This window comes from Ctenocephalides felis, unplaced genomic scaffold (assembly GCF_003426905.1).
Source record: "Ctenocephalides felis isolate EL2017-DRISC unplaced genomic scaffold, ASM342690v1 CF-g0.4_SCAFFOLD_01170, whole genome shotgun sequence".
NCBI lineage: Eukaryota > Metazoa > Arthropoda > Insecta > Siphonaptera > Pulicidae > Ctenocephalides > Ctenocephalides felis.
In genome coordinates this window covers 54,170,466-54,193,755 of record NW_020537324.1, presented here as the reverse complement: position 1 = coordinate 54,193,755, position 23,290 = coordinate 54,170,466, and the positions used below count along the sequence as shown (strand labels likewise).

At 28.8% G+C, this 23,290-nt stretch overlaps 1 protein-coding gene across 1 annotated transcript in view; it reads left to right on the top strand.

Annotated features, from left to right (window-relative positions):
* Positions 1-23,290, top strand: part of LOC113367393 (facilitated trehalose transporter Tret1-like) — a 47,522-nt gene that overhangs the window by 16,902 nt on the left and 7,330 nt on the right. The window contains exons 3-5 of the mRNA XM_026609004.1: positions 6,943-7,078; positions 9,807-10,015; positions 17,638-17,904. Coding sequence (XP_026464789.1) covers positions 6,943-7,078; positions 9,807-10,015; positions 17,638-17,904 — 612 coding nt within the window. The remainder of the gene's footprint in view (positions 1-6,942; positions 7,079-9,806; positions 10,016-17,637; positions 17,905-23,290) is intronic.

The window sequence follows — 23,290 nt, the reverse complement described above, 5'->3', positions numbered from 1 at the left end:
TTAAGCATCCGTTTTAAATGATTCTAAAAATTTTCTGCTTGCTATGACAAAATAATTGCTTTTTGAAAAAAAAAATTTGAAATAATTTTTTTTTCAAATTGTTTTTTCTCAAAAAAATTTTTTTTGTATATCGAAAATAATTCAGATTTTAATTTTAATTTTGACTAAAGTTCTAAAGCTCACTTATATATTTAAATAATTTTAACTTTGTAATTAAGTTTATATAATTCTTATAAATATTAGACCATGCTATAGTATTTATAATATTCTATATATGAAAATATTTAATATTTTTCGAACATTTCGTTACGGTACGAGAAGTTTCAGCAATTTGCCTTAAGGCACGACGCACCACTCGTTTTTTATAATTATTCAATATGTATTATTTTACTAATTATAATATTTATTATATAAAATCTTTCTATTGAAGTTATTTGAACTAGCTGCTTTTATATTAAATTTTAATGCCTAGAAGACCTATAATCAACACAAATTTTAAAATCAAATATTGTTAAAAATAATTTTTAAGTGTTCAATTGTGTGCGTGAAGTACACGAATTTTAAATTTTCATTATCAATGAATGCTAATATAATGATTTACATTATTAAGTTGAAATAGGTCAAATCTAACCCTGGCCTTTTTTCAGCACATTTTTGTGCAGAATTGTTTATTATTATAACAGACGATATATATGTTACGTACTTTACTGAATAAAAGTATGGTGAGGATACTAATTAGGTTTCTGTCGTATACATAAAATGTTTAGCGTTTTTCTATTATATTACATATAATTTTGTAGAGTAGATTCTCTACACTATTGCTAATAAAATTAATTGAATATTTAGTCGACGTAATTTTCTTATTGATTTATTAATTAAGATTAATTTTCCACGTTTTTTTAATATAGTAGAGTGCCCACAATCAAGATATCATATTCTAAAAGACATTCGCTCTCATTAAGACCACACTTTAGTTTGTAGAAGTTTGTAAAACTGTGGATATTATGTTTTATGAAAGTACGAATTAACAAATATCATCTATTTTGCTTAATATAAAATTCGTTTTTTGCTTATAGTAAAAAAAAAATTCTATTTAATTTATTTAAGATTTTTTTGCACCTAATAACACATAAAATATTATGGTAATGCAAATACAGATTAAATTAAAATTAATATTCTTGTAGAATTTTGGTCCAAAAACTCATCAGTACGACATTTAACACATTTCTTTCTTTGTCTTTTTAATATTATATTTAACAAACATATAATGAATGATCATTGAATGAATTCAAACCTAATAAAATTTATCATTGCCGTATGATCCTCATTGTATCTTTACTGCTCAATGAATAATTGTTATTATAGATAATTTAAAAAAAAAAGTTGGCTGAAAAGCTATATGGTAGTGGTTCCCAACCTGGGGGTAAAACGGAGGGGTAAAACGGAGATTCTAGAGGGGTAACAAGGGATGGCATCAAATAGTATTAAAATATCAATAAACAAAATAATAGTAGGGTAAACAAAATAAAGGAAAGTCCTATGTTTGCGCTGCAAGTGGACGAGTCCACAGATGTATATGGATTCTAACTATTGGTATATTAGCTATTGAAACTTTAGAAAGAAGTTACTTTTAGAAGGGAAAAAATGTTTTTAGAAATATAATGTAATATTGAACAATAACTACCTTTCTAAAAGCTATTTTCTTTTAAGTTATATCGAAACAATAGTATTGCGATCCTATAATTTTATAATGATTCGATTTTTCAAAATCAGATTTTTCGGTTGTGCTGTATTTTAATATACATTTTAGTACAAATAAACTTTAATATTTGCTCTTGCAAAACGCGTGTTCAACCAAAGTCACAAGTTTTATCTAAATCAATTTATAATAAAAAATTATGTAAATAAGCCGCAGAATCTGATGTTTAATAGAAATATGGAAATAGTAGTTGAATAACTCGTGTAATGAAAATAAAATCTTAATATGAATCATCTATATTGCCGAATGAATTTTGTTAGAATATATAGTTCCTGACAATACTAATTACAATAAAATAATAGTTTTTGGTTTTATCTAATCATAAAATTTTTATAATTCATATTGTGAACATTTATAAAAGTTGTATTAAGAAAAATATTACAATTTGCCCTAATAGAATGAAAAATGGAGTATAGCACATCTTGCAAATGTTTTGCCACATATTTTATTAATTGTTTTGATTTTAAGATTTGTGTAAAAAATAAGAAAACGTATGAATGGTTTTAGCTACTTCTAAAGATTTTATTTTATTTATCATGCTTACTATTACTTTAATTTTTGATTACATGTATAGATTAGGGCGGGACACAAAGGTCCAATTTGATTTTCAGCAGTTATGTTGTGAAAACGAAACCAACTACAGCACAATAAATAATACATTTTAAATAACTATAATTTTTTTTGCTATTTTCCAAAATATTGTCACCTAGTCGTTTTTGCCCCGAAAAAGAAACAGCCAGTGAAGGACAAAGAAATCCACCTTCTTTTTATGATTTTAAAAAAGATTTTATTTAATAATATCTATAATATTTTAATCAATGCGATGCAGTGTCATTATTAGGTTGAACAATATAATAATATTGAAAATTATAACTTAAATATGTATTATACAAAACCAACATAAATGTCAACTTTTACTACTATCATAAATCTTGCTCTGGTTTATGTATTTATTATTTATGTTTAATTTATCATAGCCAGATTCATTGTATGCTATCAAAGTTTTTTGAATCATTCAAATCGGATGCTTACTTCTCTCAAAAACTGCCATTTTTTGCATTTAACATTTAACTCTATATCTCTTAAACGGCTGGACTTGCCTTTGCCAAAATTTAATCACCATTTTTCCTGATGTTATAAATCGAATATTTTTCAGATCATTCAAATCGGTTGATCTGTTCTCTTAAAATCTGACATTTTCAGCACTTTTTGCTTCATATCTCTGAAATCGAATGTTTTCTGAACCATTCAAATCCGTTAATCCGTACGAAAAATTGTCTCCACACATACGCACGCACACTCACATATACACACACACATACATCCATTTTTTTATGATCTCATGGCTGACTAGATTGCCACATCACTCTTGTGTTAGAGAAAATAGTTATAGACTAGTGGTGTATGGCATCGACAAAAATTTGTATCCGCACACACACACACATACACACAGACACACACATACATCCATTTTTTTTAAAGTATGCCCAAATGTTCAGAAACCTCTGAAACGTAAAAATATATAAAAATTTTCATTTTCGATTTTTATTGCGATTACTAAAACTTGCTCTACGGGAAGTTAAAAACATATTTTTTTCTATATTTTAATAATTAACTCTATGGGGTATGATACATCATAGGTATGATACATCTTAGTTTGAATGCAATAGTAGACGATTCAATTTGTCAAACAAAGGTGATGAAATTTGTCTTGAACCATTCTTATATTTCATTTAGTTCAGTTTGAGAAGCAATGTCATACAATGTACACAAAACAAAATAAACTAATAAACTAAAATGTGTACCAACTCCTACCATGTGTGTGTCATTAACGCATCGTTAACTATGACGTGGATTTTTTTGAAATGTATCAAATCAACAAGTGATCTATTACAAACTGTCGGCTTCTTTGGGTACATCATTTGATCCCAATTGAATCTTTATTAATCACTATTATATCAAACAATGTTTAGAAATAGATTGATGTTATGCAATGTGACAATGGAGAGTTTGATAAATTTTAATGGCATCTTGTAATGATGAGGATATAAGACCCTTAAAAGTTGCATTTAAAGCTATTTTGTATATTTCAAAAGGGGTAAAATTAAAGTAATATACGTTAATATAACGAAATATATCGTAAGTAGTGGTGCCTGAAGGATTTGCTGGAACTTCCCGTACCACAATTTAATTATTCAAGCAAAAAAAATTAATAATCAATAAATATTGATCAATGATTAATAATAATTGTTTTAAATGATTATAATTACTATATATATTCGTTCATATAATATACAGTGACGATCTTATTATTCAAAACACTTGAAAATGTTTACATTAAGAAGAAATGCTGAATGAATCCATCTGAGGATATATTTCTTATATCGTATAAGTGAACTTTAAAAATTAAAACTCTTGGCACGAAACCCAAAAAAATTGTAACAAAATTTGCTCTTATTACTAAAATATCTATAAAATATCTGATAATTTGATGTGCAAATGCCTAATGATCATTTTAGACCGCCTAATGTTTCTTTTTTACATTTTCTCTGTGTCTCCGAAACTGCTCCCTACTCAAAAATTTAATCAATCCTTCATATCAAAAACTAATCAGCACGTCTTCCCATCAGTAGGAATCGAATGTTTTTTGAATCATTCAAATCGGTTGACCCACGCACCCGAAATCGTGCATGAAATAATGTATCCAAACTTACACATACACACATACAGCCATTTTTTCTAAGATATTCTAAAATGTTCAGAAACCTTTAAAACGTAAAGATGTGCAAAAATTTTCATTTTCGATTTTTTTTTGCTATTACTATAACTTACTCTACGGGAGTTAAAAAATTTGAAGTAATATGTTTTAAGGAAAATTGATTCTAAGTGGCATTTTGCCTTGAAACAAGTTGCTACCTGATATATGTCGATATATCGACTTTCAAAAAAGTAAAATTCACCAACTTTTAGAATCGTGACAATAGTAATTCGAAATTTTTACACCTGCCTGTTTCAAACTTCAATGTATATGTGTAAATGTATTAATTCATAATAAACTTTTTTCAAGTAAATAAAAGTATATTAAAAATCTCAAAAATATGAAAATGTCATAACATATTAGGTTGTCAAATATCTCCCTTCTGCTTTTTTGCACTTGGTTTATAATACAAAAAGGCGGTTAAGTTATTTGACAACCTTATATTCTTTTTTATCCCCTGACGCAAAAGTTTACTTGATCGTCACATCACTCCCTGTTCAGTGTTGACGTCAAAGCTTACTTGAACGTCACATACATATAAAATATGTTTCGTAGGCCTATAATATTTTACGATTTTTGTTAAGACCATCAACGCTATCATTATACAAAGTATTTATCAAAATAAAAAAAAAACTAAATGCAAGAAATGGGCCGGCCATAGACCTTATACTACATGGACTGCTAGTCGAGCGCAAAATAAGTGCTCACTCAGCATAGGAGGGACTGTGACGTCACCTGCTGAGCGAACGTTGCCGACAATCGCGAAACTTTCCCTTTTGATTAAATGTCAAAATCTTTTATCTTAATAATATAATGGCAATTGTGATGACTGAGGATTTTGTTAAAAATGATATTAATTATATTTAATAATATTGATTATAATAGTTAATTTAATTCAAATATTATCTGATAGTGATAGTTTTATTTCAATAATGTAATGGCAATTGTGTTGGCTGAAATGATATTAATAATGTTTCCCCTGTGAAATAAAAGTACATAAAATCCAATCCACCTGTTAAAATCGGTTTTTATATTATAAGGTCTATGTTAGGCACCTAAGGTTCGCGAGTTCTTCTCGAGTTTCATCAAATAGTTTTTATATTTTTGACATTGGTGCTGCCGTTTTTGAAAAAAATGTCGATAAAATTCAAGCTTTAGCGCATACACATACACACATACTTTTCTTTCACGGAGTTAATTAATTTATATTATTCATGTTTTAGTTTCAAATTTCAAGTCTTATGTTGAATGTTAAAAAACTTAGAGGCATTCACAGTGAAAGATGGTAACAAATGATTTTTTTGTACTTAAGCAAATAATTAAAATGTATGTAGGTATATGAAATTTTTGGTATACCGATCAACGAAATCTTAGAACTTTAAAAAAAGCTATTTATTATATAATATTGCAATTGAAATAATACTTTATCATCGTCAGCTTTTTTTTTGAAAACGGGCCAATCGATCGATACAAAAGATTCAAATTACATATCTACTTTACAAATTGGTAACGCATGAATAACTTATACTGCTATATAATTATTTCTTGAAATACAAACAGAAATATTGATCAAAATATTTACTTCTTCATGTTCAAATATGAAATCAATTTTTAACAGTCATTATTTGAAAAAGCTATTTCACACTCAAATGAACTCAACGTAACATCAAGACATGTTGACATAAATGGATGGAAAATTTGGAAAAACTGCCTTGCTCAATTTGTTGAAAACTGCTGCATTTTAAAGCTTGTTTTTTATTTAAATCAATGTATGAATTATACGTAGATTATTTTTACTATAAATTTGCATACAAATTTCACCGTAAATTATGAAAATTTTAGATGTAGTTTATTACTTTTTTGAACAATAAGTAATAAAATTAAGCGGTATAAGGTAATAAGTAATATTATTAAATTAAATCAAATTTAATTTAGCAGCTAAGACATAATGCAAATATTTACATAGAACTTACTAATTAATAAACATAATATTTACAAATCATAGTTTATAATTATGTGTTTTAAACATACTAAATGTAATGAAATTTTGTTCAGATTTTGTGTTTTTTCTATTTTTATGGATTGCTTAAAAATGAGTCTATAATTTCACAGGCATATTTCAAACCATTTCATCGTTAGAGTCTCTACTTTTATTATTGTTTTGTGAATTATGTATACATTGTTATTTTGTTCAACTGTACTAAAAGAGATACATTTATTACATTAATTAAATATTTCATTAAATAAAAAACGTATTGGTTTTCTATTAAAAACCAGAAATAATCCGGTTGCTTGACGCAAATATTGTTTATCACATTATTAGTTAATGTAATGGTAATTAGTTAGTTAACCGCAATTCATATCAACTATTTATTAGTTTTCAATTGAATAGAATAATATTTCAATGGGTGATGATTTTTTATAGTGTTACGTAACTGGGGCGGTTTTGCTGCTTGCTGCAGCTTGTGGTATGCCAATTGGTTATTCGGCCGTTTTGCTGCCGCAACTTCAAGAAAGGAATGACTCATTGGCAACAGATGCCGACATGGGCTCCTGGATTGGTACGTAGTCTTAGTAAACTCGGAAAATATATTTTTACTTAAATATATCTTTACCATCAAATTTATTTGTATCTCCCATTTGAGAATACTTTTACTTTAATTTAAGCTATAACCTTGTAAATTAGTATCGTTTATTTAGTAGAAGTATTCTTTTTTAGGCCTAAAGCCTACAATATAATGGTGCAAACGATATTGCATGAGAGTTATGCTAAGATTCACATTTAGAGTAAACTATACCAACTTTAATTTTTTTTCTTAAAAAAGTATTCGAGAAACAAAGCTATGGTAGCTACACCTCATGAAATAAGACAAATTGAAAATTGAACTAGCTGTAAGTGGAATTCTGTCTTAAGGCAATTAAGGCATCGTGCCTTAAGGCAAATTGCTGGAACTTCCCGTACCAAAAATTATTATTTTTTTAAAAACGATTAACATTTTTGAAAAAAAAATTACTTTGAAAAAATAAGATTTTTGAGAAACTATAAATTGGACAAAAAAAAACTTTTTAATGAAAAAAAAATTAAAAAAAAAAAAAAAATAATTTTGACTTTATTTTGACATATTGTGGAAGATCTGAACTTTTTTTCAAAGCAATCGTACTGCTTTATCTGCATAGGGACAAAATATAAAGCGCGTAAGCGCCGCGTCGCTGTCTAACGCATAAGCATTGGTACGGAACCCATAGGAATGTAACCAAATTTATACTTATTGTTAAAATCTCTATAAAATATTTGAAAATTTGATGTGCATATGTCTAATGATCATTTTTGACCGCCAAATGGCATTTTTTTTTACTTTTTTCGTTAGATCTCCGAAACCGCTAGACCTGCCTTTATGAAAATTTGATCAGTTCTTTATCTTGTCAATACAAGTAAAATGTTTTTTGAATTATTAAAATCGGACGCTCCGTTCTCGTAAAAACTGAGTTACCGTTTTCGGCACTTTTTGCCCCGTATCTCCGGAACGGCTAGACCTGCCTTCGCCAAAAACTAATCAGCACGTCTCCTTATCAATACGAATCGAATGTTTTTTGAATTATTCAAATCGGTTGATCCGTGTTCCCGAAATCGTCGACGAAAATTTGTATCCGCACATACATACACACACGTACATACATACATACATACATACATACTCGTACATACATACATACATACATACATACACACACACATACATCCATTTTTTCTAAGGTATGCCAAAATGTTCAGAAACCTTTGAAACGTAAAGATATATAAAAATTTTCATTTTCGATTTTTTTGTGATTACTATAACTTGCCCTACGGGAAGTTAAAAATATGAAATTTAGATATTTATTTAGTTTGCAGAAAAGCTCAAAATCTTAAAACATCTTATTATAAGGCCGACAATTAATGTATAAGTACAAATAATATTATTTCATCACATGTTTAAATTGAATAGAAAGGAATTTTATTAAAAATTTTGATGATTTTTTATAAACTAAATTAAATTAAACTACTTTTCGTTGAATTAAATTTATGTTAATTAAATATTGAAGCATTGAGAGAATCAGCAAATAGAATTTTCTGGTGAAAGCAAAAAATTCTTCTTTAAGAAGTTAATAAATTGATGTAACAATGAAGTAGATACATGCAATTATTCTTTAAGACTTCGCATAAATCTATGGCTTGAAAATTAATTAAATTTTCGTTTCCTATATATATGAAAAATACATTGTGTGTTTAAATTGTTGCTCGTTAAATAAATATACAATTCGTTAAGTTTATTTTCTTATTTTTGCCGCATCATGTTCCGCAAAAAAAGCACGTTCTTCTGAAATCTTGTGCAGAAAACATGTTAAATCTATTGTAAGGTGATTAAATTGCGAATGTTTTCATTGTTTACTTATTTCTTAGAAATCAATTATAGAGATTAAAGGAATATATAGAAATGCCATCAAATTTTGCGAATTTTTGTTATAGAATACTGTATTTCTTCCGTATTACCAAGATTAGAAGTTCATCTTTCAACAATAAATTAATCGAAATAATAATATTGAAGATAAATAATTATAAAAATATATTTAAGAAGATAGCAGCCATAGATTCGACTGAAATTTTTTGGGAGTTCGGAATTTATGAAACTCAGCCTAACTTTCAAAATGTAGGAAAATGAATTTTCATCAGACCCGCACAATTTTTTTATATATATTTTGTTATTAGATCATATTTTATGATAAGTAAAACATCTGTCTTGCATAAATAGTTTTATTATGCTTAGGCACTAGCTATTCATCTTTACATTATCACTGCATTATGTCCCAAAGTGGCTCCTTGATCACGTTTGAGACTATCAGGAACAAAAGAGTCTCATTAACTCGTTCCAATCAATTACCCCCAAAAAAATCTTGAACACACTTGCAAGAACTCAGCAACATGTAGGTTAATTTCAAATCTAGTTATTCTTTTCACACATAAAGACTTATTTTTTTACTCCACAATTGTATTTTTATTCAAGTAGTAGGTATTAATACTTTTCATGCTATATTTGCTAGAATTATACAAAAGATAGTTGTAAACTATATGGCTGAAAAAAATAAGTACATTATGTTTTATTTATAATAATATTCCAATTTTGTAAATACCCTTCTTCTGTCATGTCTACACGATGATTGCGTTCATTTACATATAATATGTTTCTATTCAATAATGAATTCTAAGGTAATTGTGAATAAATAAATGAATAAATCTATTTTTTTTGTTTTCAGCATCTGTGCATTCTCTGGCGTCTCCAGTTGGGTCATTTCTTTCGGGTTCTCTGATGGACCGTTGTGGTCGTCTGAGGGCATTGCAGATCTCGGTCGCTCCACTCATAGGCGGCTGGGTCTTGCTCGGATGCGCTCCTTCGCATGCAGTTTTACTGGCCGGTAGGCTTGTGGCTGGATTTGCTGTCGGGCTGATGGCACCACCATCACAGGTAATAATTATATCATTAAAGTTACAATCATGGAAATTAGCCTGAATCTGAATTAGAAGGAATTGATTACGCGATTCAATAAATGTGTTCAAGTTAGTTGATGGCCTATTAGTTTTTGGGAAATGTAGATCGAAATGTTTATTTGGCATACGCATATTAAATAAACGAATCTTTGACGTAAGCATAACTTATTTTTACCAAATTTTGGATTCCATGATCTCATTAGCTTGAACCCTGTGTTTTGGAAACAAATCTCAGGACCTTTTTTGTCAGTGACATCAATTATGATACATTCTCCATATTTTTGAGAGGTTTTGCTTTCACTGTTCTTATGTGTGGGCGGTAATTCTTTTCAATATTTCTCATTAGTTTCTCATTTTCAATATTTCTCATCCAGTGAAAACTGACACTCTTCAAAATTCTATAATATACATCTCGTTTACAATATATATATAGTGCAGTAAACGGAGCGTTTAGGGTCTGAATTTTTATACTGTGCTCCGAATTGCATGAAATTTTGGAATAAGGTTCATCTTACCCTCAAGTTCAAAAGTGAAAACAATTCGGATTCCGCCACCACCCACCTTGGGAATGACACCCCTTCTCAACTGTGTAATTACATTTTTCAAAATCGATAGAAGAACTAATTATAAGAAAAAAATCTTTTATAGTTTTTCCAAAAAACTAATATTTTTCAAGTTACTGGCCACTAAAGATTCATATATTTTTGGCGTTTCTCTTCGTTTTTTTTTGCAAATTTATACTGGGTACTAGTGTTATATTAACTGTTTTTATTTAAGGGCAGTCTTAAGAGTTGAACAAATTATGGATATGGTAATTATTTTCGAGAAATTGAAATAAATTAATATCATTTTGAATTTCTTAATTTTCTATCAATTTCAAAATAATTTTTTAAAATAATTTTTTATCAAGAAGTTGTTTTTAAGGGTCTAAAAGGGTTAAAAATTTGATAATCAAGATAGAAAACATAAAATATTTACTTTATACGTAATTCTTATTATGTCATAACGAAAATTATTTTTAAGTGTTTTTTTTTTTCAATTTAGAGGTTGTTTGAAGGGTTTTTGGGTTTTCATCGGGTTGAAAATGATTTTATTGCAAGGTAAATGTATTAAAAAATATTTTTTAATTATATCCTATAATATTAAAAATGTTTACTAGCGATAAAACGGGTGGTGGCGGAACCCGAATTGTTTTCACTTTTGAACTTAAGGTTAAGATGAAGAACCCAGTAAAAAAATTCAGAGGTTATACCCTTTTTTCCTCTTCGTGCACTGCACTAATATTAGATATAAGATATTCATGTCATTTTGAATATTTGCTCTCATTTTTATGTAATATACCAACATACAAGTAGAGTGGACTAAGGACATTTTTATCATTTGAGCAAGTTGCGAGAACGTCTCGATATCTGCAAATATTTTAATTGGTTAAAAAAATGTATTTAGCGTATATATTTTTTTCAATATAATTTGGTCGAAGTTAATAATAATCAATGATATTCAAAACGTAATTATCAAGCAATTTTAACATTATTTTGATGTTTTACATAAATAAAAATATGTTTGCATTTCCAAATAGCTGATTTGGGTTCTCTGTTGCATATTGGCAATTCTCTCATTAAGTATTCTTTTTCGAGTTAGAGTTTAACTCAACTCACGAACCCAAATATTATTGTTATGAATTTATCTGTAAATAAATAAATAAATGAAGAAAATAATAAATATGCAAACGACAGCGTGGCCTTCTTTTCGTTTGTCCACCTTGAATTAAAAATAATCTATGGGCATGGGCGTAGCCAGGTTCAGGTTATACCTTAATAATATTAAAACAAACTGAAATTAAGTTGCGCTTTTTAAATATCTGTCAAGTGAGGGCAGGAGTCAACAAAACAATTATTAAAAAAAATGCAATGAAGTGAAATTGCGTAGAAATCTGAAAGCATGTCATTAAGTTGTAAGAACACGGCATTTGCTTCTATATGAGTATACTATATTCCTGTACTCGACATGATGTTATTTCTATAAACTATCAAAAGCCTGAAGAATCTTCTTAGAATTTAAAAAAAACAACAATATTTACTTTCTCTGGTATGAAGAACAAAAGCAGTTTGTTTATTTTGGTAGAATCTTCAAGATAACAGGTTCATTCTGAACCTCAAGAATCGAGTTTCTAGGGAGGAAAATAGTAAAAGAAACATTATTTTTTTTATATATATATATATATTTTTTATAGTTTTCAAATGAAGTTATTCCAAATGCTTTTGAATGTGAATAAATACCAAGGACATCAAAGTTTGATCTATATAAAGGTGCCTGATGATTCTTATTTTCTTTATTTTTTTTTTCTCAAAATACTACTAAGTTATAAATTGTAACCACTTTTGGAACATTTAGAACTAGGATAATAATATTTTAATTATTAATTATTGTAAATTTCCTACGTCAAGTTTGTTTCTTCGCAAGTTTTTAGTTAGTTGTTCTTAATTTCATTTCTAATCATTCATTCAACATAGTTAAAGTTAATTGTTATTAACTATTTAACATTATAAATACCTATATTATATCTATACTTATAGTTTACGATTTAATACAATCACGGCTAATGAAATTTGATAACTTGTTTTAAATTAGTATGTGCTTGCGAATCATTCATGCCATGGAATATTTGGAAAGGAAAATGGTGACACAAACATATATAATAAAGTTTATGCTGAATTAAAAATGTAAAGTACACTATATGGTACTATTTATATCAATAATATTTGTAAACAACGACATATAATACGCGTTTGGTAATTAACGGAAATCATAATGTGATATGAAGAAAAATGAATGATAATTTTTAATATTTTATCATTTGATGTTACGCTTAGAAGCATATAGTTTTACATATTTCATCGTCGTGTGCTGTTCATGAATAATTTTATTATGTGGGTGGTACGTCGACCTCGTCCCGAAGAAAGTTTTCCATAGCTTTCCTTTATATATTCGCGTTCGTTTGTATTTGTCTTATTAAATCTTTGATGTCTTATGTATGTGATGTTGAAAAAGATATTCTATTAATAACATACTCTACTTTTATAATATAGTTATTAACTTCCCGAAGGAGAAGTTTATGTTTTCATAAAAAAGCGATTCGCTAATTTTATCTTTTTTCTCGACGTTTCAAGCCAATCTGAATCGAATGAGACCAAATTTGGAAAAAGTATGTGTGTGTGTGTGAACAGATTTTTTACCGTAAATCGACGTTTTCTGAAAAACAGCTGGACCGATTTCAAAAATTTAAAAGCCATTCGATGTATCTCGATGAGGACTATCGTTTGTCAGTTTTGCGCTACGATGGGTGAAACCGTTTCCTTGTAAATCGCAGAAAAATGAAAAAAAAAATGTCCACGTTTTAACCCGCAATTTAGAATCGATTTTAAAAATTCAAAAACCGTTCGAAATATATTGGTTGGGAATCGTGCTGATTAGTTTTTGGTAAAGTAGGCCGGCGCCGAAACTTTTTTCGACGATTTATATGATTTTTTTTCCACGGTAGATACCTCAGTCTTATAGATCATACTGAAATATTACGGCCCTACGACAACTCGTTTTACTTTAAACATTCGTCAAAGATTGCAAAAATTGATATAGTTTTTTGGCATTTGTCAAAATTAGACCTTTCATCGACGTTTGCTCAAAAACGCCTAAATTGATTTCAGAAATTTAAAAGCCATTTGATGTATCTCGATGAGGATTATCGTTTCTCAGTTTCGTGTGACGATCGGCCGAACCGTTTTTTTGTAATTTGGAAAAAAGTGTTAAACTTTTCGTCCACATTTAAGCTCATACTACCGAATCGATTTTAAAACATCAAAAACTGTTCGAAAGATATTAGTTAGGAATGATACTGATTAGTATTAGGTGAAAATCTACCAAGCCGTTTTCTTGTAATTAACTGTTGAAAAAAAATTTTAGCTGATTTTTATAGAACTTTTTTGGTGATATATATAATGGTCTTTACTGAAATATTACGGCCTTACGACAAGTTGTTTTATTTTAAAAATTCATCAAAGTTTGAGAAAATGAGTAGTTTTTTTGACGTTTGTTAAAATTAAAATTAGACTATTTACTTGGTATAACGATAGAGTACTTGGTCTTAATGAACATACTAAACCATTAAAGTCCTACGGAACTGGTTCAATTTTAAAAATTGTTGATTTGTGAAAATTTGCTTATAGAAAATACTCTGAGTTAACGTGCTCATTCGTTTACAATTATGTGTAATAAATCCACTCGGAATACTTTTAATCACTCATAAATTATTTTTATTTTTTATTGATTAAGTCGATTATTTACACATATCGGGAAGTACATGTAACCTGTCTCAAGGCAAACTACTAATACCAACTAGTTCGTTATAATTTTTAAATTTAATTTTCCATCACCAGAAACAATAAAATTATCTGTTCCGTACTTTTTATTTGTCGATTTCAAAATATATACATATCCATTCCTTCATATATCCATATCAATACCTGTATTGGAATCGCAAACATACTTTACTATTCTCATCACTAGTAACATAAAATGTATCAATATTGTAATAATTTATTAAAATTTAATTATTCAAACACAAAATATATATGTGAAGTATATCAATCAATAGTTTGTTGTTTCATTTGCATAATTAATGATGAATAAGCACATAGCTGATTTAGATTAATGTTGTTCTAATCGAGATTGATGAATATTTTCAGTACAATATTTATAATAAAATGTTTTAGCTCCAATATCGCTAGTTTGTTCTTTGGCAATGTCACCAACTCACCAAGCCTCATAAACAGTCTTATTTTCATAAATTTATAAATATTCGAAAACTTAAACTTAATAAAAAATATTATATTATAGTAATTCAAGCTATTTTATATTAAAGTATTCAATAGTCTATTAAAATTAATGACCTTTATTAGCCGCTGCACTCACATGTAAAAAAAAATGAAATAAATAAATCAGCCTCAATCGTACATTTGTACTTTTACACAGGTAATGACACCAAGTCTCTTTCATAAACTCATCAATAATATTCAAAAACATATATTAAATAAAAACAAGTCGATTGTGCCACAATAATTTAATTTATATCATAATAAAGTATTCAACAGATGATGCTCTACACTTGGTAATCTAACCTTTCTATGCTTCTCTTGAAGGGTCCTGAAAATAAATACTTCGAAATATATAATATAAAATTAGTTTTGATTATAGAAAATTTACGATATGTTAAGATACACTATTTGTTCTTTAATTAATAAGTGTTTTTTGAAGAAAAACTAATTTATTCTTTCTTAACCCGTTTCTCTTGCACCACTGTTGCACTACATATCGCACCATAAAGCTAATGTAATAATACATACTTCTACATAATTGTTTAGTAGATTTAATTTCTTTAATTCCGATTGACTGATTGATGACATTTTAATTTTTTATCGCGTGTTTGTGAGGGAACTAATTTTCATTGGCATTGTTCATAACTCGCGTGTTTATCAATTTTGTGATTATAAAAGCATATGTCATTTCTAGACTGACTAATCGTGGGAATACATTAAGCTCGTGTAGTCATATCAATTAGAAAATTCTGAATAATTTTTGTTATCATTAGGTATAATATCAATATTTTTGATCGATCGAAATATTTAATGTCCAACGCGATTTCAAACAAATCTCTAAATATTTCTAATATGTATCAGTAATATCCGGCGTAACAATTATAGATTAAGCAGGAATCTTCATATATTTTATTTTATACTATTGCTTCCGCATGTAATGAACGGAGGTATTTCATAATATTTTTTGTTCAGAACGCTTATTATCAAATTCATATAATTACAGTGATTTGAATGAAATTTCAAAAAATTAAATAAATTTATTCAAATAGTATATTAAGTCTGTTGAATAAAATCACTATTTAAAAGAAATGCGCCATAAATAAGCTCTGATGGTAGTAAAACTCTCATGATACTCCTCTCATGATCATGTAATTGTTAATCATAATTTATTTTTAGAACTATAATTTTTTCTATGCCCGATAATCCAAATCTCCTATTTCCTGAATCACTTGAAAACAAAAAAAATCAATATGAAATAAGATATATGTATGAGTAAAGTCGTCTTTGGCATTTATTTGATATTTTTTCGATAACGGCCGCAACGATTTCAATAATTTAAAAACCTTTTGATAGAGCTAAAGAACTTGAGCTTGACTTGATTAGATTAATTTGCACGCTAATTGGTTTATTGGTTTGTTTATAATTAACAATCAAATGGAGAATTTTATTCAGAAAAAATATGAACAGATTTAAAAATTTAAAACCTGTGAAACTGTTAAAGATTTGGTATTTTTTTTTAAATTGTAGTCTTTCCGAAATCAGGTCCATGGTATGAGAGCACCACAAATTAATGATTTCCTTTCCTTTCCTTGCATTATTATTCTCATCACTAATTTATTACCATTATTTTCTTTTTATTCATTTTTATGTATTTTTCTTTCCAACCTTCTGCTTTCATGTTTTCTGGTCTTGAGCTTCAGCTTTCTGATTCCTGTATTTTTTCTTTACACGCAAGTCTTCAATCGCCTGTATTCTTCTTTTTCTTCCCAGTCCTTTCAATCTTTCTATTTCATCTTCGTCGACGTCGTTTTTAAGGCGCTTTTTTGCTGAATGGGTCCGATCCAGTTTTCTTTACTTTTCAGGATCATGCTTGGTAGAATCGTTTTTTGTGCCCACTCTTCTTAGCACTTTTTTATTTGTTACCTTGTCTGTCTACTTTATCTTCTGCATTGGCCTCTGACATCACATTTCAAATCTTTTCAGAAAGTTTTTGTCGGCCTTTCTTAGAGTTCATATCTCTCATCTGTACAGAGCTATGCTTCAGACATGTACTTTATCAGTATCTTCCGCAAGTCGAGACTTTAGTTTGTTAGTCAGTAGCATTCTCTTCTTATTTTTAGTGAACGCCGCCTTGGCGCTTGCGATCCTTGCTCTGATATCCCTCGTCTCGTACAGTATCTGTCTCTGATATTCTAATTCTCGATTTCCTACAATTATCCTCAGTGGCACGTCTTGTTTCGATATTCTCATTTGTCTATGTTGAAAACGGTTAACACAGGGGTTTCCAACCTTTTTGCACCGCGCCGTCCCGCCCTTATAAAAAATGGTTGCGCCCTCCTTAATCTTTTTAATTTAATTTAATTTTGTAAATACTAAACGATATTATCAGACAGAAAATTAGTATGCAATATTATGTAAAAATATGCATAAAAAGCAATTATTTTTTGTTAATTTTTTAATAAGGGTGCGCGCCCCACAGATTGGAAACCGCTGGGTTAACATGTTTAATTGAAATATAATAGTTTGAGAAAGCGCAAATAATTTTAAGCTATTCTAGAAATTCTAAAAAGAGAATAACCCACAATTTTGTGGGAGGTTTTGAAATTCGAAAACCTAACTTAAATAAAAAATCTTGATTAATTTTTAAGATTAGAAAGATTATTCAACTTATTGTCTAAAGTTAATCTCCACTAATTGTTTTGTTTTTCACCGATTATTTATCTTCAAGGTGTTTCTCGGCGAAATATCAGAACCCCGGCTAAGGGGGACGTTGATCGGAGCCCCATTTGTGTCATATTCTCTTGGAATTCTCCTGGTCTATGCCCTGGGCAGCTCCTTACATTGGAGGGCCGTAGCTGGTGCAGCAACTGTGCTGCCAGCGCTCGCCTTGCTGGCGATGTGTTTGATGCCCGAAAGTCCAGTCTGGCTCGTTAGGAAAGAAAAGCGAAAGCGCGCCGAAAAAGCTTTACTATGGCTTCGAGGTGACGAGAAACTGGTAAGTGGCTATATCATTATTTATTTGCAAATTTATTTTAGTTTGAGTATTCTTTGTAGTTTATTACAAATTCACACTCACCTACATAAGTAAAATAGTAATAACATGATAGTCCAGTCATTATAGTAAGTTCACCTCCGTATTCGAGATACACCTAACAGTTGTCTCAAATCTACATATGCTGCGTACTCCTTACCATATGTAGGTTTGGAGACAACTTTTAGGTATCAATATACAAGTATTTACAGACTTACAGCTGGATATCTCGAATTCCGAGATTCTTACCTAATGGCGATGTGCTTGCTTCTACATCATACTTCGAGGTGGTCCTTAATATGGATAATTCTAATTACTCTACTCCCAGTAGCTCAAATGCTACCAAATTTTACCAAGTCTCTATAAGTTTTAGCTCTTAATATTAACTTTAAGATAGTCCGCAATCCAACCAAAGTTTCTTATGGAAATGCATCGGAACATCAGAAAAATTCCATTTGTTTTTTAGAATTATATACCTTTGCGACAAGTGAATCAACATTTTGAGAATAACATTATATTTACTTATTTTGATCATATATGAAAAAATACAACAAAAATTTGATATATTTTCCAAAGTAAGTATTCACTTAGGAAGAAGAACCAAGAAACTTTGGTTGGAGTACGGACTATCTTCACGTTTATATTATTAGGAGCTAAAACTTCCAGATAATTTTTTTCATCAATTTGAAAGCACTTGAGCCCCTAGGAGCAAAGAAATTCGAAATATCAATATTAATTATACAAATATTATCCTTTTATCATATCAATTTTCAAATCATCCATATTTATTTTGATCATTGATGCATGATGCATATGATTGTGGTTCTTACTTTGCTATGAGTTAGATAAAATAATCTTTATCTCTACAAATGATTTTTGTAATTGTTATGATTGGTAGATTTTTTTAAAAGGCTGAGATGAAATATGAGATTTTTTTCTAAATATGAGATCAACTTCTCTTAACGTTTTCTAGTTAGAATGCAAGCTAAGCCTTGCACGTGCCTTAATTACAGAGAAAAAATTTCAACCGCACATTATTCGAAGTTTCTTGGAATTTGGAGTTATAATCACAATAAATGTTTGAGATTTTTTTTGCTGATATATTTATATTTAAATGACGCTTACATTGCATTCATTAGTACATATTTATGCTTACAGAACAAAATGTTTAAATTGTAGTATTCACAGTGCTACTTTTCACACAATTAAAACATTGAAATTGCTGTAGATAAAACACACACACATATGTATATATATATATGTATATATATATATATATATATATATCTTTTACTATCCTAAAATATATCTCTTTTATCTGTGAATACTACGACACATAATAAATACTGCTTGTTATAATCACAAATGAGTAATCACAATTATTCACTTCAAACTTTAGACATAATTAACAAAAAATCTTGATGACAACGAGTTATATTGATTAAATATTACACAAGATATTCCTTCTTAACTATTTGCTGAATAAGGTTTAGTATTTATATATATAGTAGAAACAGTTCTGTAAAATAGTTAAAGTTTTGCTTAGTTGGTTTAATGTAATCTGTTTATGCCTGCCAACCTGACATCATTTTACCTATCTAAATGTTAGCTATCCAATGCATAAGTATTGTATAAACAATACTCATTAAAATGCAATACAATATACAAAAATATTTTTTCTAATTTCACAAAGAAGGAAATTGTAATTGGTTATTGTGACAAAAATTAGAAGAATGGAATATTTTCAATTTAATTTACATCGGAAAAAGTGTAAATGGTAGTATTATTGAGCAAAATATTAATTACAAATGGTACATGGTTTTGCACTTAGCGAGATGTTATGGATTATAAGTACAGTCACTTCATTGATAATTAAGATTAATAAGCATAGAAATAAAAAGAAAAATTTGACATGTTATTATGTTTTTCTCTTAACTAATGATAAATTAGCCCTTGCCAAAACTAATGCACGTCTCTCCATCAATAGCAATCGAATGTTTTTTGAATCATTTAAATCGGCTGATCCATGTTTTTGAAATCGTGACGAAATATTGTGACCAAACATACATACTACATACACACACATACATCCATTTTTTTCTAAGGTATGCTAAAACATGTTCAAAAGGTGTTGAAACGTAAAGCTATATCAATTTTTTATATCGATTTTTTCACGTTTACAATAACTTACTAGAAGTTAAAAAAAAGTGCAGCATCAGCACTGTTTATGTATTCTACATACTAGTTAAGATTTATTTAAATCATTTTTACATAAATCAACTATTGGGCTCCATTGAAAGAAACGTAGATTGTTCTATCTTTTTTTATTTTATATTCGTTTTTTATTTTAATTTATTAAATAACACCTATTAACCAGCGATTAAGAATAATAGTACGAAGATAGTTTTAAACACTAGCTTGAATTTTATTATCATGTGCACAACATATTTTAAACTTTCCATAGGGTAAGTTATAGTAATTTCAAAAAATGGAATATGAAAATTTTAGCATATCTTTACGTTTCAAATCAAAGATTTCTGAACATTTTGGCATATTTCAGAAAAAAATTGTATGCGTATGTGTATGTAATGTATGTATGTTTGGATACAATTTTTCGTCCACGATTTTAAAAGCGTGGATCAACCGATTTGAATAATTCAAAAAGCATTCGATTTGTATTGACAGGGAGACATGATGATTGGTTTTTGGCAGAAGATACGAGACAAAAACTGCCAAAAATGGTAATTCAGTTTTTGAGATAACGGAGCGTCCGATTTGAATATTTCAAAAAACATGTTACTTATATTGGCAAACGAAATTCTGATTAAATTTTGGGAAGGCAGGCCTTGCGGTTTCGGACATCCAATGTACAAAGTAAAGAATGCCATTTGCCGATGAAAAATGATCATTAAACATATGCACATCAAATTATAGATATTTCAATAATAAGAACAAATTTTGTTTGCATTTGATCGGTTCCTTACCAATGTTTATACGTTAACTGCAACGCGGCTCTTATGCGCTTTGATATTTCGTCTCTACGCAGCTAACGCAGCGCGATTGCTTTGAAAATAGCTCAAAATTCCCAAAATATTTCGAAATATAAAAAAAATTCAATTTTTTCAAAAAGTATTTTTTGCAAAATTTTCTAAATTCTGAAAAATGTTTTTCGAAATTCTTCAATTTTGTTATCTATTTCAGAAATTTTAATTTTCATTACGGGAAGTTCCAGCAATTTGCCTTAAGGGGCACAACTAGTGTAACTGCCTAAAAAAAGGTGATTTTTGGGAATTTATATTAAAAACACTACTTTATCAATCATTTCAAAATTTTAGGAATATATTTATACTTGTTCTAAGAATACATAGTAAAATTTTTGAAGAAAAAAATTAAATATTTTTTAACTTATCGTCGGTCTCCAACGGCGCGACAAAAAAGGCCCTTCACTGCTGCAGTGATTCCGGCCTTCTACGTGGATGAAATTTTAAAAAGAAAAATTGTCGTTAATCTAGATAATATTGTCTGTAAAATGAACTACGATGAAGAAAAAAATTAAATTAAATTGGCAAAATGACGGCGTTTTTTAAAAAAAGTCGAATTTTACCCAGAATTTTGATCGTTTTTGGACTGCCAAAGTTCGATTTTTGATCCGATCAAAAAATCGATAGTTCATTTTACGGAGAACTATACACCTAAGTCTGTTTTTACACGGAGATTGGTTCCAGAAGAAGCCGTGTAAAAAAAGACATTGATCTTATACAAAAATGGGTGATTTGTCCTACTCTCTAAAACCTATTAAAATTAGTGAAAAACAAAAATTCATGTTTATTTTAATAATAATTCCCCTAAATTAGTGCTATTCACATTTGCTTTGACCAGTAAAAATTGTTTGTACGCGCTAAAGGGGAATTCACTTAAATCTTTAAGCTAGTGTTCGCAAACTATCGATACTATCGATGGTATCAGACTTTTTTCTTTCATAAATACTTTTTTGTAATATGAACATACTTTGCAAAAATTAAATTTGTCAAAAAAAAATTGAGTACATAAAATTTCAAATCGTGCTAAATGGAATAAAATCGTGTAAAAAAATTAAAAATATTCAATTTTCAAACCGTGTTATATCAAAACCGTGTTATATCAAAACCGTGTACAAAAAGACCGTGTAAAAACAGACTTAGGTGTATATAGAACATGTAAAAAAAATTGATAGTAATCAGATCATTTGTTTTTGAGTAATCGCTGCAGCAAATTCGGAAAATGCTGTTTCGAGAAAAACGCGTTTAAAGATTAAATGATCGTTATACTATATACTATATATGTACTCTTTAAATGGCTGTGACTTAAAAACTCAAACTATTTAAGATATCGATTTAAAATTTTGGTATGTTATTTTTAAAGGTATAACCTATCGAATTATGGAAAAATTAAAAATTCGATTTTTTGAAAATTTCACACTAGTTGTGCCCCTTAAGGCACGATGCCATGTGCCCCACTAGTTGTTTTTTTTATTTTCGAGGTTTTTTTGATGGGCAATACCTTGCGCAGAGCTCAAAACTAATTTAAAAATAAATATTAAGATTCGAATCAGCATTGAGCGCGACTTGTGCTCGTTTTACCTACTTGACAACTATTACCATCACCGATGACGCAATGAATGGTGCGATATCTATCTATCGTTCGCCTCGAATCATGAACAAGGTCAATTACTCGGCTCATCTGTTCGTGAATTATCCAAATTGTTTGTGTTACATTAAGTTAACAATGCTAACAATATCTCTTCAGCGATACAAACGAGCATTTAATGTATCAGCAAACAAGGCAATCATAATTATTTATCGTGTTAATTACCTGCGACAGCGGTGCCTCTGTTGTTTTGCGGTTTAATTAATTTCTGATAACGATTAATAAATATTTAGATTCAAATTTTTCATTAAGATAAGCGGATAATATTTGCATGTGAAGATTTAAAAAAAAGTTACTATATATAGTGTAGGCGTATTTCGTTACTAAAACTTGGGCATGATACAAACTCATGATACCCATTTGAAGTATTTCAGACGATTTTTTGGCAAATCCTGTATTAATTTTTAACAAGGTATCTTATCGTATATGGCAGTATTGCTAATGGACATTCCAGGTTTTTCCTTATCATAACCATCCATTAAATTTTGTTAAAACCAAGTATACATTGCATGATCCACCTAATTGATTTTACTAAAAACTAATTGGTGATTTTATCTTTCATTAACAAAAAAATACCACAATTTCCTACTTTAACATCAGCAAAGGCTTGTTTCTCCAAAAAGACAAACTTTGATTAATTACTGATTATAAATATAAACTAGTG